This window comes from Salvia splendens, chromosome 13, assembly GCF_004379255.2.
Source record: "Salvia splendens isolate huo1 chromosome 13, SspV2, whole genome shotgun sequence".
In the NCBI taxonomy this organism is placed as follows: Eukaryota; Viridiplantae; Streptophyta; class Magnoliopsida; order Lamiales; family Lamiaceae; genus Salvia; species Salvia splendens.
This window is the reverse complement of record NC_056044.1, coordinates 28,988,237-28,999,828: the sequence shown is the minus strand read 5'-3', so window position 1 is coordinate 28,999,828 and position 11,592 is coordinate 28,988,237. Positions and strand designations below refer to the sequence as shown.

The 11,592-nt window shown below is 44.2% G+C and overlaps 1 protein-coding gene across 1 annotated transcript; it reads left to right on the top strand.

Moving 5' to 3' along the window:
- The first annotated feature begins 345 nt into the window (after positions 1 to 345).
- LOC121760833 (exonuclease 1-like) lies at positions 346 to 11,387 on the top strand. The gene is made up of 13 exons (XM_042156437.1): positions 346 to 529; positions 624 to 660; positions 7,832 to 8,006; positions 8,093 to 8,171; positions 8,702 to 8,746; positions 9,295 to 9,444; positions 9,536 to 9,650; positions 9,745 to 9,845; positions 10,057 to 10,154; positions 10,246 to 10,338; positions 10,454 to 10,674; positions 10,793 to 11,228; positions 11,303 to 11,387. The coding sequence occupies exons 1-13, from the start codon at positions 452 to 454 to the stop codon at positions 11,385 to 11,387; spliced, it is 1,713 nt and encodes a 570-aa protein (XP_042012371.1). The 5' UTR covers positions 346 to 451.
- Positions 11,388 to 11,592: the final 205 nt, after the last annotated feature.

The following is an 11,592-nucleotide window of genomic DNA, read 5'->3' as shown; positions in this document are numbered from 1 at the left end:
AAAAATAAAATTGAATGAATAGTAATTAAGGGACGGAATAAGGGACGGTTAAGGGACGGAGCGTTGCAGGTTCCGTCCCTTAATTAAGGGATTGAGGAAAAAGGACAGTGGTGCCCTCAAATAGTGGTCAAATAATAGTTAAGGGACGGTATAGAGATAGTGGATGGCCTTATACAACCCACCAAATTTTAAATTATTTTCGCGGTTTGCATTATTTAATATTGCCTGACCCGCGTGACAGACCAATAGGAATCAACATATCCCACCACGTGGTTTAATGTGAATGGTCTTCTAACTTAAAACGTCACAGACCTATTGCGTCTCCACAGCAAGTGAACACAAAATCCCTCTTTTCTCAACACAACATTTTTCCCCGATCCATTCTTCAGCAGATAAGCTGATTCAACAAATTCATTTCATATAACACAAATAAATCCCGCTAAAGCGAGAAATGGGCATAAACAACCTCCTGAAATTCATGAAGCCCTATGTTGAATCCGTCCACATCAAGAAATATGCTGGGAAACGGGTAATGTCTGGCTTCATCTCAATCCATTTATCTATAGTTTTGCATTTTGATAAAATTATCAGTTTTTTTTTTTTACTTTTGGTTTATGATTTAGGTGGGCATTGATGCATATTCGTGGCTTCACAAAGGAGGTAGCTTTGCAGTTTCTACATTGTTCCCTTTATTTTCAATTAATGTGCTTAATCATTTTCATTTAAGGGTTTGGATGGAGTATGATGAATGGGCGAATTTTTGATGGTGACAAATGCGGGTAAAAGAAATATAGATCACGACACAAGGAATTACGTGGTTCGATTTACTGAGGTAAATCTACATCCACGGGAAGAAAGGAGGGCAAGATTGTATTGCTTGATCTGGTTTACAGCTTACAAATACAGACTTGCTATATCATATTTGATGTCTAGAGAGCTCTTTTTTTCCTGGTCTATCTGATCTAAGTTCTATTTATACATTGAACTAAGATCGTGGCTTGCATCACCACTAACTAGGTCGTGGCTTACATCATCACTAATTAGGTCGTGGCTTACATCATCACTAATTAGATCGTGGATGTCGTGGAGGTCATGAGATCCTGCATGGGTCCACCACTAAATAGATCGTGTAGTGGAGGTCGTGGAGGTTCTGCATGAGTCCACCATCTCCCAGTTCGGTTGAAAACTGAGACCGAACTGCTGAACTATTGCCGAGCAGCTTTTGCCGATCTGAGAGTAGAGCTTGATTGGTCGGCTTTTACCGAGCTGTAGGCTGGGGCCGAACTCTTTGGTAATGCCGAACTGATACTCTTCCTTGGGCTTTGGGCTGATGGGCCGTCACTGCTATTGGGCTTGTTTAGTACGTACCCCATCACTACCCCCCCGAAAAGCGAAGTGAATCACTTCGGCGAAGCGAGTCACTTCGGCATTCTGGATAAAGGTACGGGGGAGGCTGACGTCAGGGGACGTGCCTTGCGCGTGACTGCATTAAATGTGACAGTAAAATCCGGCCGTTGAATCCTGAAAAGGTGGGATTCGAAACGGTGCGATGATTTTGAAATCTTCTCCGAATCTGATAAATACGTCCTTTCTTCATCATTTGAACACTTTTGCTATTGCTTCTTCTGCATTCTCTCTCTTTTGCGTAAAAATTTCCTTCCGCTTTCAAGAATTTCTTCAGAATTTCTTCAGACTTTCAAAGAGTAAGAACCATGTCTTCTTCTTCTTCTTCTGAGTCAGGTAGCGGTAGGAAAGGGGGTAAGGGGTCTTCTAGCCGGAAAGAATCCGGGGAGAAGACCGTAGAGTATTTTCACAGCATCTTGAGTAAGGATACTGTGATATCCCTACACGAAAAATATTTTTTTCCTGGGGGGAAGGTTGCGATTCCCGACGACCTTCATAGGGCTGACTCGCCGCCGGAGGGTTACGCCACCGTTTATGAAGCCGGCTTGGAATGCGGGCTTCGTTTCCCTCTTCCCCCTGCCTTTGTAGAGCTGCTTGATTTTTTCCAACTCCCTTTAGGTCAGGTGACTCCGAATTCTTGGAGGCACTTATCGGCCTTTGCTGCCGAACTGCGTAGGCTAGATAAGGATCTGTCTCTGAGGGCAATCCTTAATTTTTTCCAGTTTAAGAGAAAAGGATCTTGGTTTTACTTGATCCCTTTACAGCCTTTTAGGGCCTTCTGCAAAACCAAGTGGCCAAAGTGGCAACATCGCTTCTTTTTTTATAATAGGACAGCGGCTCCGGGCTTTCCCTGGAGAGGGCCGAAGTCCGTGATTCCTCATCCTCGGTTAGAACCGTTGGACGAGCTCGAGGGCGAGCTCAATAAGATTCCTATGATTAGGAAGCAGTACCTGGAGTCTGAGCTCGTCAAGGGCGACTTCGTGTTCGACTCCTCGTCTTCGGACGAAGAGACCGAGGGTGAGGAATTCTTTTTTGTGCCTTACTGCTTTTGTGGCGAAAACTAACCTTGCTTTCTTGCTTTTTGGCAGTGAACATGCTAAATAAGATTAGCCGCAAATCCTCCGAGCTTAAGGAGCCGGAGAAACAGAAGGCTACCAGCTCGGCGCCTGATGCCGAGAAGAATCCGAAGAGGCAAAAGACCTCTTCTTCGGATCCAAAAAAGCCGGAGTCGACTTCGGCAAAGGGGAAGGGGAAGACCCAGAAGCCCCCAAGAGCGCCGGAGAGAGACATCGTCTTGGCGCCCCCTTCGGAGCATGTCTGTGAGCCTTTTGCATGGCCAACGGACTTTGCTGAGGTAACTTCTCTTCTTGATTCTTTGGCTTTGCTTCTTTCCTATGTTTTTTTGGTGGCCCCTCTGTTGACTCTTTCCTTTTTCCATTTTCAGAGGAATAGCATGCTCAGCAAGCTCGTCGCAGTCGAACTCTCTAAAGCGTCCAGCGACTATGCTGAGATGCAGAGGAAGTTGGCGGCTGCTCGTCACCAGGCCGAACAGGCTAAGGCAGACTTTGAGAAGGCCAGAGCTGCTAGGATCTCGGCCCAGGATGAAGCCCAGTTTGCCAAAAACCAGCTCGTCATCCAGCGAGAGCAGACGAAACGGAGGGATGCTGCCGCCGTGGTTGCCCAAGGGGAGGTTCTCCGTGCTTTCGCGGAGAAACTCTTTCTGAGCAATCAATTTTCGGCCTTTGTCGGTGATCTTCTGAAACTGATGACCGATAATGCCGAGCAAGGGCCCGAAGTCGTCCTGCCGCTGTACGGCCGAGAGATAGCAGCTCGTCTCCAGAGTCTGCCGCTCCTTGAGGAGCTTGCTTCGTCCTCGGTCCTGCTTTCTGCTGACCGAGTTCGTAGTTGCCGAGCTGACCGGGACGAGAATATGGAGGCTATCTTTGCCTCCTTAGAGCCAGTTTCACCCGCTCCAATTTTCCACGGAGAGGGTGAGACCGAGCAGCTTGATCAGCAGACCGGAGACAGGCAGGCCGAGCAAGAGGTGCTGCTGATCGGTGATGGGGGCACCGAGCAGGCTGGGGGGAGCAGGGAGGCCGAGGCTGAAGCTGAGGCAGACAAGGAGAAGGAAGCTGAACCTCACCGAGGAGCCGGAGACGAAGCTGGCGGAGTATGATTTCGTCTCCCTTCTCTTAGTTTAGTTTCTTCCTTGTTGTAAAATGGCCTTGAAGCCCTCCTTGTGTAAAATTTTTTTTCTTATGAATGAAAAAATTCTTCTTTCTGCACTTGTGCCTTCGTATAGCTTTTCGTACTCTCTTTTACTCCTGTTGTGGTTTACTACCTGCTCAGTAAACTGAAATGCCGAACTGACATAGGCTGCTTTGTATTCTTAACTCTTAAGGAGCTGGAGGTACTTCACTGGAAGCGGCTGTACTCTTCCGCTTTAGACGAAGCTGAGAAAAAAGCCATAGCTGACCAGATGAAGAATGACGAACTCTTGGCTTGTTTAGTGAAGCTGGAGGCCGACAATAAGGACTTAGAGTCCGAAAAGAAAGATCTGGAGGCCGAGCTGAATACTGCCGTCGCTGAGAGGACTGCGTATGAGGATTTCATCTGCAGGCGCGGGGGAATGACCATCTCTGAAGTTCAGGAACGAGTTGACGAACTGTGGGAGGAATATCATGTACTCCGGAGGAACAATGCGCTGGAGAGCTCGGCTTGCCAACAAGTCGTGAAATCATTGCGGCGCTGGGCTTCTCGGTACGACATCATTCTTTCCCGGCGTCCCTCAATCGAGAGATTCCTTAGGCATTTCCCGCCAACAGATGGTCGCACTCCAGCTCAAACCTCTGATTCACTTGCTCAAAACCCTACTCCAAGTCAGCAACGAACTCAGGAACAACCGGAAACGTCAAGACGAGAACGGACTCAGGAGCAACCGGAAACGTCAAGACAAGGACGGACTGAAGTTCGTGGAGGAGCTGTGATTATGAGTGAGCAAGATCAACAAATGCTTCGTGAAGAGACTCTTCGCCGCCGAGGTGCCAGAACTTCCCGGACTCAAGGAAGAGGCGGTAGGTCGATCAGAGCATCTCGTCGACCTGCTTATTCTTCAGCTGCCCGGAACGCCCGAACTCGGCTTCACGAGGATTTTGTGAATAGATGGCTCAACTTTAGCAACCATGGACAGTAGAATAGTCCTTTGTAATGGCGTAACGCCTTCTTGTAGGGCAGCAGAATTATATGCCGAACAAGTTTTAATAAATGAAATCTTCATTTCGCTTCTATCACTGCGTATTTACAGCTCAGCGAAAAAATTTCATCGTGCTCGTCCTCGGTCTTATGAAGTAAACTTCTTTGACCGGACTCGTCCTCGGTCTTATGAAGTAAGCTTCTTTGACCGGACTCGTCTTTGGTCTTATGAAGTAAACTTCTTTGACCGGACTTGGTCCTCGGTCTTATGAAATAAACTTCTTTGACCGGACTCGTCTTTGGTCTTATGAAGTAAATTTCTTTGACCGGACTAAGCTTGTGTCCTAATTTGGCGAGTTTTATCGCTCGGATCGGACTTTCCCTTGTCCTAATTTGGGGATCGGACTTTCCCTTGTCCTAATTCGGCGAGTTTTATCGCGTGGATCGGACTTTCCCTTGTCCTAATTTGGGGATCGGACTTTCCCTTGTCCTAATTCGGCGAGTTTTATCGCGTGGATCGGACTTTCCCTTTGTTGCAGTTCGTTTCAGACGAACTGCTTGTTTCTTAAGCTGAATTGTGGTCTTGTATCCTCCTTAGAAGCTTGGACTCACAATCGTTGGCTTATATATGTTCTAAAAAGGGGATCAGCCTTCGAAGAACAAGATACCTCAGTAACATTTGTAAGAGACGACACGCACATAGACAGACAACGCACATAAAGACAAATAAAAAAGACGAAAAACAAGTAAAAAACAAAGAAAGCACATACCCCTAGGACCGAACTAGACACAAGACTGACTGACCGGACTGTCTCTTACAAATGGAACTTCTTGAGGTTGGAAATGTACCATGTTCGGGGTACTTGTTCTCCTGACATGTGAGTCAATTTATAAGACCCTTTGCCGAGGACTTCTGACACCCGATATGGACCTTCCCATGTGGGTTCGAGTTTGCCCAGCTTTTCTGCTCGGCTTACTTCGTTGTTTCTCAAGACGAGATCTCCCACTTGAAATTGCAGTTTTTTCACCCTTTGGTTATAATACCGGGCTACTTGCTCCTTGTACTTGGCTGCTTTTATGCAGGCCAATTCTCTTCTTTCTTCGGCCAGATCTAGTTCGGCTCTCAGTCCGTCATCATTCATTTCTGAGGAGAAATTTAGAGTTCGGGGACTGGGTACGCCGATCTCAACCGGAATCACGGCTTCAGTGCCGTACACCAGACTGTACGGAGTTTCACCGTTGGAGGTTTTGGGTGTAGTTCGGTAGGACCATAGGACTTGAGGGAGATTTTCTACCCATTGTCCTTTGGCTTGTTCAATGGTACGAACTGAGCGGGCGGCTTCTCAGGATTGAGACGTGGCCCCAATCGGTCTTGCACCGGAGTCCTTTGAATCCTTTCAAAAGGAGTTCGGCGAGGATGTCCCTGATCGCCAAAAGGAGTTCGGCGAGGATGTCCCTGATCGCTATGATCGGGCTTCCTCCTGTCTCCTCGGGATGAGCTGTCTAAAGACCGTTTGCGACGGTCTGCCTCATCGGCACGGGAGAACTGGTCCGCAATGTCCCACATCTCTTGAGCTGTTTGCGGACTGCATTCCACGAGCTTTCTGTAGAGAGCTCCGGGCAGGATTCCATTTTGGAATGCCGAAATGACAAGTAGATCATTGAGATCATCTACTTGTAGGCATTCCTTGTGGAACCTCGTCATAAAGTCGCTGATCTTTTCGTCGCGACCTTGACGTATAGAAAGCAGCTGAGCCGAAGTGATTCGGGCTTCCGCTTTCTGAAAGAACCTCCTGTGGAAAGCATCCATTAGATCTCGGTAAGATCTAATGCTGCCTTGGGGGAGGCTATCGAACCACCTTCTTGCGTTCCCGATAAGCAGCTCGGGAAACAGCTTGCACATATGGACCTCATTGAGACCCTGGTTCGCCATGTTATACTGATAGCGTCCCAGGAAGTCATGAGGATTCACTAACCCGTCATAAGTCATTGACGGAGTTCGGTAGTTCTGTGGCAAGGGAGTTCGGGTGATATCGTCCGAGAACGGAGTCTTCAATGCTCCGTACATGGCGAACCCGACATCTCTTCGGTATGGAGGAGATGGAGTTCTCCTGTGATTCCGGTACCGAGGAGGAACATGAACATGTCGGGGTTGAGGATTCTTCTTCCTGGAAGACAGGGCACTACTGCGGTAGTGACTTTCATGTCTGGATGAGGAGGGAGAATCCACCGTTTTCGTCTCCGGCTTTTGGCCCTTTTGCAGGAAAATTAAGAACTCTTCCTGCTTCTCGGCCAAAAACAACTTGACAGCCTCGTTCAAATCGGGCTGCTGGGAAGACTCGGTGCGATGAGTCTTTGAGCGGCTTGTTCCTTCTCCGTGAGAACTGGAAGTAGATTTCTCCCGAGGCTGTTTTCCAGACCTGCGGGCTGGACTAGCTTCCTCATGGTTATCACGAACGGTATTATGGGTGTTACGTGATCTGATATGCATTTTTTTTGGTGGAAGAGGATCAAAAACTCGCTTTTATCACAGATTTGGTTCTCTGTTTCCCACAGACGGCGCCAGTGATGAATGGGCGAATTTTTGATGGTGACAAATGCGGGTAAAAGAAATATAGATCACGACACAAGGAATTACGTGGTTCGATTTACTGAGGTAAATCTACATCCACGGGAAGAAAGGAGGGCAAGATTGTATTGCTTGATCTGGTTTACAGCTTACAAATACAGACTTGCTATATCATATTTGATGTCTAGAGAGCTCTTTTTTTCCTGGTCTATCTGATCTAAGTTCTATTTATACATTGAACTAAGATCGTGGCTTGCATCACCACTAACTAGGTCGTGGCTTACATCATCACTAATTAGGTCGTGGCTTACATCATCACTAATTAGATCGTGGATGTCGTGGAGGTCATGAGATCCTGCATGGGTCCACCACTAAATAGATCGTGTAGTGGAGGTCGTGGAGGTTCTGCATGAGTCCACCATCTCCCAGTTCGGTTGAAAACTGAGACCGAACTGCTGAACTATTGCCGAGCAGCTTTTGCCGATCTGAGAGTAGAGCTTGATCGGTCGGCTTTTACCGAGCTGTAGGCTGGGGCCGAACTCTTTGGTAATGCCGAACTGATACTCTTCCTTGGGCTTTGGGCTGATGGGCAGTCACTGCTATTGGGCTTGTTTAGTACGTACCCCATCAGAGTACATTAGTGATGAGGTTTTGGGGATTTTGTAGCGTATTCATGTAGTATGGAAGTATGCCTGGACATGGAAGGGGATAAGAAAAACCGGTTCTTGCAGTATTTTATGCATCGGATAAGCATGCTTCGACACTGCAAGATTACTCCGGTGGTTGTTTTCGATGGGGGCAGCACCACTTGTAAGGCCGCCACTGAAGATGGGAGGCATAGGCATGTCTAATGTATCTGCTCATGATTCTGCCATTTTCCTTACTTAATTCAACTTGAATTTATCTCGTTTGAATTTGTCGATTCAGGAAGAGAAAGGCTAATCGAGATCTGGCTATGGAGAAGTTGAAGGAGGGTGATACGGATGCAGCTTCCGAGCTTTTCCAGGTACTAAAATCACTTGTGGGGGGAGGGGTACTTTAGATTCAATGCATTTTTTTCTCATTCTTCTTGGATGAGTGGTGTTGGTGAGCAAATTATGGTTCTTGCAATGCTGTCTACATCTGAACTAATTGAGGTGGTTAAATCTTTAGAAATGTTAAATCATGCAGCTTGTGGTAAGTTCAGAAAGTTGGATTTATTGTTAGTGTTTGTGGATTTCTAGGTTGATGGAGACATAATAATCTCTCAATTTTAGGTTCTTGATGTGGATATTTTAATCAAACAGCATATTATGCTGAGCTTTGAATGTAGTAGTCATTAAAACATAATTTTGATTTCTGGGATATACGGCTAATATTTCACTGGAAAACTTCAGCGCCACATTTTTCGTCTCTGTATAATATAACATTCATCAGTTTACATATGACTTGTACAACCTTTTTTTGCCTACATGAGGTGGAAGCTTACTTTTTATATTAAATCATACTAGTAGCAAATTAAAGGATCCTTTCTCAAATCACTTAATTCATATGCAGAGAGCTGTGAGCATAACCCCTCAGATGGCACACCAACTGATCCAGGTACCACTTTCATATGCAGAGAGCTTCCATTTTTTTTTACCAAAATGTGGAAATAAACAGGCATTTTAAAATATCTAGGACACAACAGCCAAAAATACTGCACTCTGATTAATGAATAGTTTTAAAATTTCTTTGTTTCTTTTTTAACCTCTGTGGCTAGCAGAAAGGTTTTTCAAAGTTATCTATGCAAACAAGACATTTACTTAGAGCATCTCCAAGGGGGAAAGGTGTATTGAGAAGGTATATTTCTCATTTACCTTCTCAAAAAGGTTATTATACCTTCTTAAAAAGTAATGGACTCCAAGAAAGAAGGTAAATTAAAAAGGCAAACAAAAATAACTAACATTTTACCTTTTCTATCAAGAAGAGGTAAAGATACCTTCTCAAAATGAAAGAAGGTATAATACCTCCTCAATTAACCTTTCCATTGGAGTACGAAATTTTATGAAGAAGAGGTAAATATGGTAGTTAGTTCTCTTTACCTCTCCATTTACCTTTTTCCTTGGAGATGCTCTAACTAGTTACTACCAAAAATTGTTAATTTTCAGATTTTAAGATCAGAGAATGTTGAATTTGTTGTAGCTCCATATGAGGCAGATGCCCAACTGGCATATCTTGCAAGTCTTGAAACTGAAAAAGGTGGCATTGTAGCAATCATTTCAGAGGACAGTGATTTGCTGGCTTACAATTGCCCAGCTGTAAGTTACTTGCTGATATCAGAAACAAATTTTTTATTTCTGAGGTCTGTGGTTATTTTGTGATCTCACGCTTCTTCCATGGAACGGGCAGGTAGTATTTAAGATGGACCGATATGGCAAGGGTGAAGAGATAATCCTAAAAAACGCTCTTAATGTTGCTGGTCGTAAACCATCCTTCATGAATTTCGACCGAGAATTGTTCACAGGTATTTCAGACGTTGCAGAACTGTACTTGCCTTTTGCTTTTTGCATCCATTCAATACTAAAAATAGTTCCGTTTTTTCCCCCAAAAATTTTCAGGTATGTGTATATTGGCTGGTTGTGATTTCCTTCCATCCGTGCCTGGGATAGGAATTGTCAAAGCTTACAACTTGGTAGCCAAGTATCGAAATTTAGACCGTGTAAGTAAAATCTCACTCGAACAGTTCGTGATCTCCAAACCATATCAAATTCTACAAATTGTAACACTGGTGAATTCTGTACCTATGTTAGAAGATTCAACAGCAGAGAGTTGGCTCTGTTTGTGGCATAAAGCTAAATTAATTTTAATCATATTAGATGAAAACTCAAAGAAATGATGATGAAACTGATGAATGCTTGAAATTTTTGCAGGTTCTGTCAGTGTTGAAGCTTGAAAAGGGAAAAGTAGTGCCTGAAGATTATCCCAATGCTTTCAGACAAGCATTGGCCGTCTTCCACCACGCACGAGTGTATGATACAGAACACATCTCACCACATTCTTTTCTGCTGAGCTGTCTGATAGCATATAACTCATGCATCTTTGTATACCATTCTTGACAGTTATGATGCAGCTTCAAAGAAACTCAAACCTCTCAATCCTCTGACGCCTGAGCTGTTGCAGGGTGAGAATGGGGACCTCGATTTCTTGGGGCCGTATCCTTTTATCTTTTGATTCTTTGTGCCAGAATAATGAGCCTTTGCATTTTCTCAAAGTTGAGTTAGTTATGCAACAGTCTGGTTATTATTCTCTTTCCTTCACTCGAGATAGAGACTTGTCCCCTTCCATAGCAGTTGCGATTGCAGAAGGTAACCTGGACCCTTGTACAATGGAGGCGTTTAACCACTTTCCTCAATCCGGATATAAGCACAGTCTCAGTTTCACAGATTCTGCAAGCCAACTCTCGACTCAAGAAGAAGCTACTGGCTCGATGCAAGAAGGATGTTTCACTGTAGTTTCGTGCCACAAAACTGTCAAAAAGAGAATTAGAGGTCAGTAGTTCTCACCTATTAAGCGTTCAACTCTGCATTCTGGTTTTATTGAAGGAATGGTGTTCCGGTCTTGAATATTTCGAGCTCCACGTTGCTGATTGCTTCATCGACCTTATAGGTGATATGCCACTTGATGGAATGAAAAGTTCTTCAGAAGGGAAGCAAATGACAGTTATCAGTGAGGAAGTACTGAACGAAAGTGAAACATCAGCCCTCAAAAAGCTCGGTTTCCGTTCCAGAAACGAAGTGTTCGCACAAAAAGAACCAGCGCCGCTTAGATCCACTCTAAACATCCCATCCAACAACCCCTTCAAGAAACAGAAAAGAGACAATGAAGTGCAGCTGAATGAGGCCATGTCTACTGTAGAACAAGCTTCTGAAGTGACTGAGGTTGAGAAGCCAGAAATTTTTTCTGCAACTCAGAAATCAGAAGAAAGCATAGATTCTAAACTAATCAAGCCAAAAGGCAAAAGAATAACTGAAAAGCTATCAAAACAAAGTAATCCCAAACATGTAATATCATCTAAAGTAGGAGTACGTAGCATACTCAATTTCTTTTCTCGAGTGTAATACTTATCCTTGTTTAATTTAATGTAGGATTTTTTTTCCTATACATTTTTCATTCTTTAAAAAGTAGCAAATCACTTGATTCCTACCAAAAGGGGTACAGCTATAGTTTAAAAATAATTTCTATTTTAGGAAACTCTCTCTGATGGGATCTAAGCTCGTTCTCTACTAATAATACTACAAACATATTTTTTTCTATTTCTCTTACTTACTAATTGCATGTTAAAACCTATAGCATTTTAAAATAGTCTATTTTTATTGGTCTGATGGAGTATAAAAACATCACTTTTTCACAAGTTTGTCGTAGTTTTGCAGTGTGCATTTTTGGATATTTATACTACTATAATAAAA

Bases quoted from the DNA above. Each gene is read 5' to 3' on its own strand.
- LOC121760833 (XM_042156437.1), top strand. From the start codon at position 452: ATGGGCATAAACAACCTCCTGAAATTCATGAAGCCCTATGTTGAATCC. The intron at 9,846-10,056 runs GTAAGTAAAATC...AAATTTTTGCAG, and splicing joins AGTATCGAAATTTAGACCGT to GTTCTGTCAGTGTTGAAGCT. The intron at 10,155-10,245 runs GTATGATACAGA...CATTCTTGACAG, and splicing joins GTCTTCCACCACGCACGAGT to TTATGATGCAGCTTCAAAGA.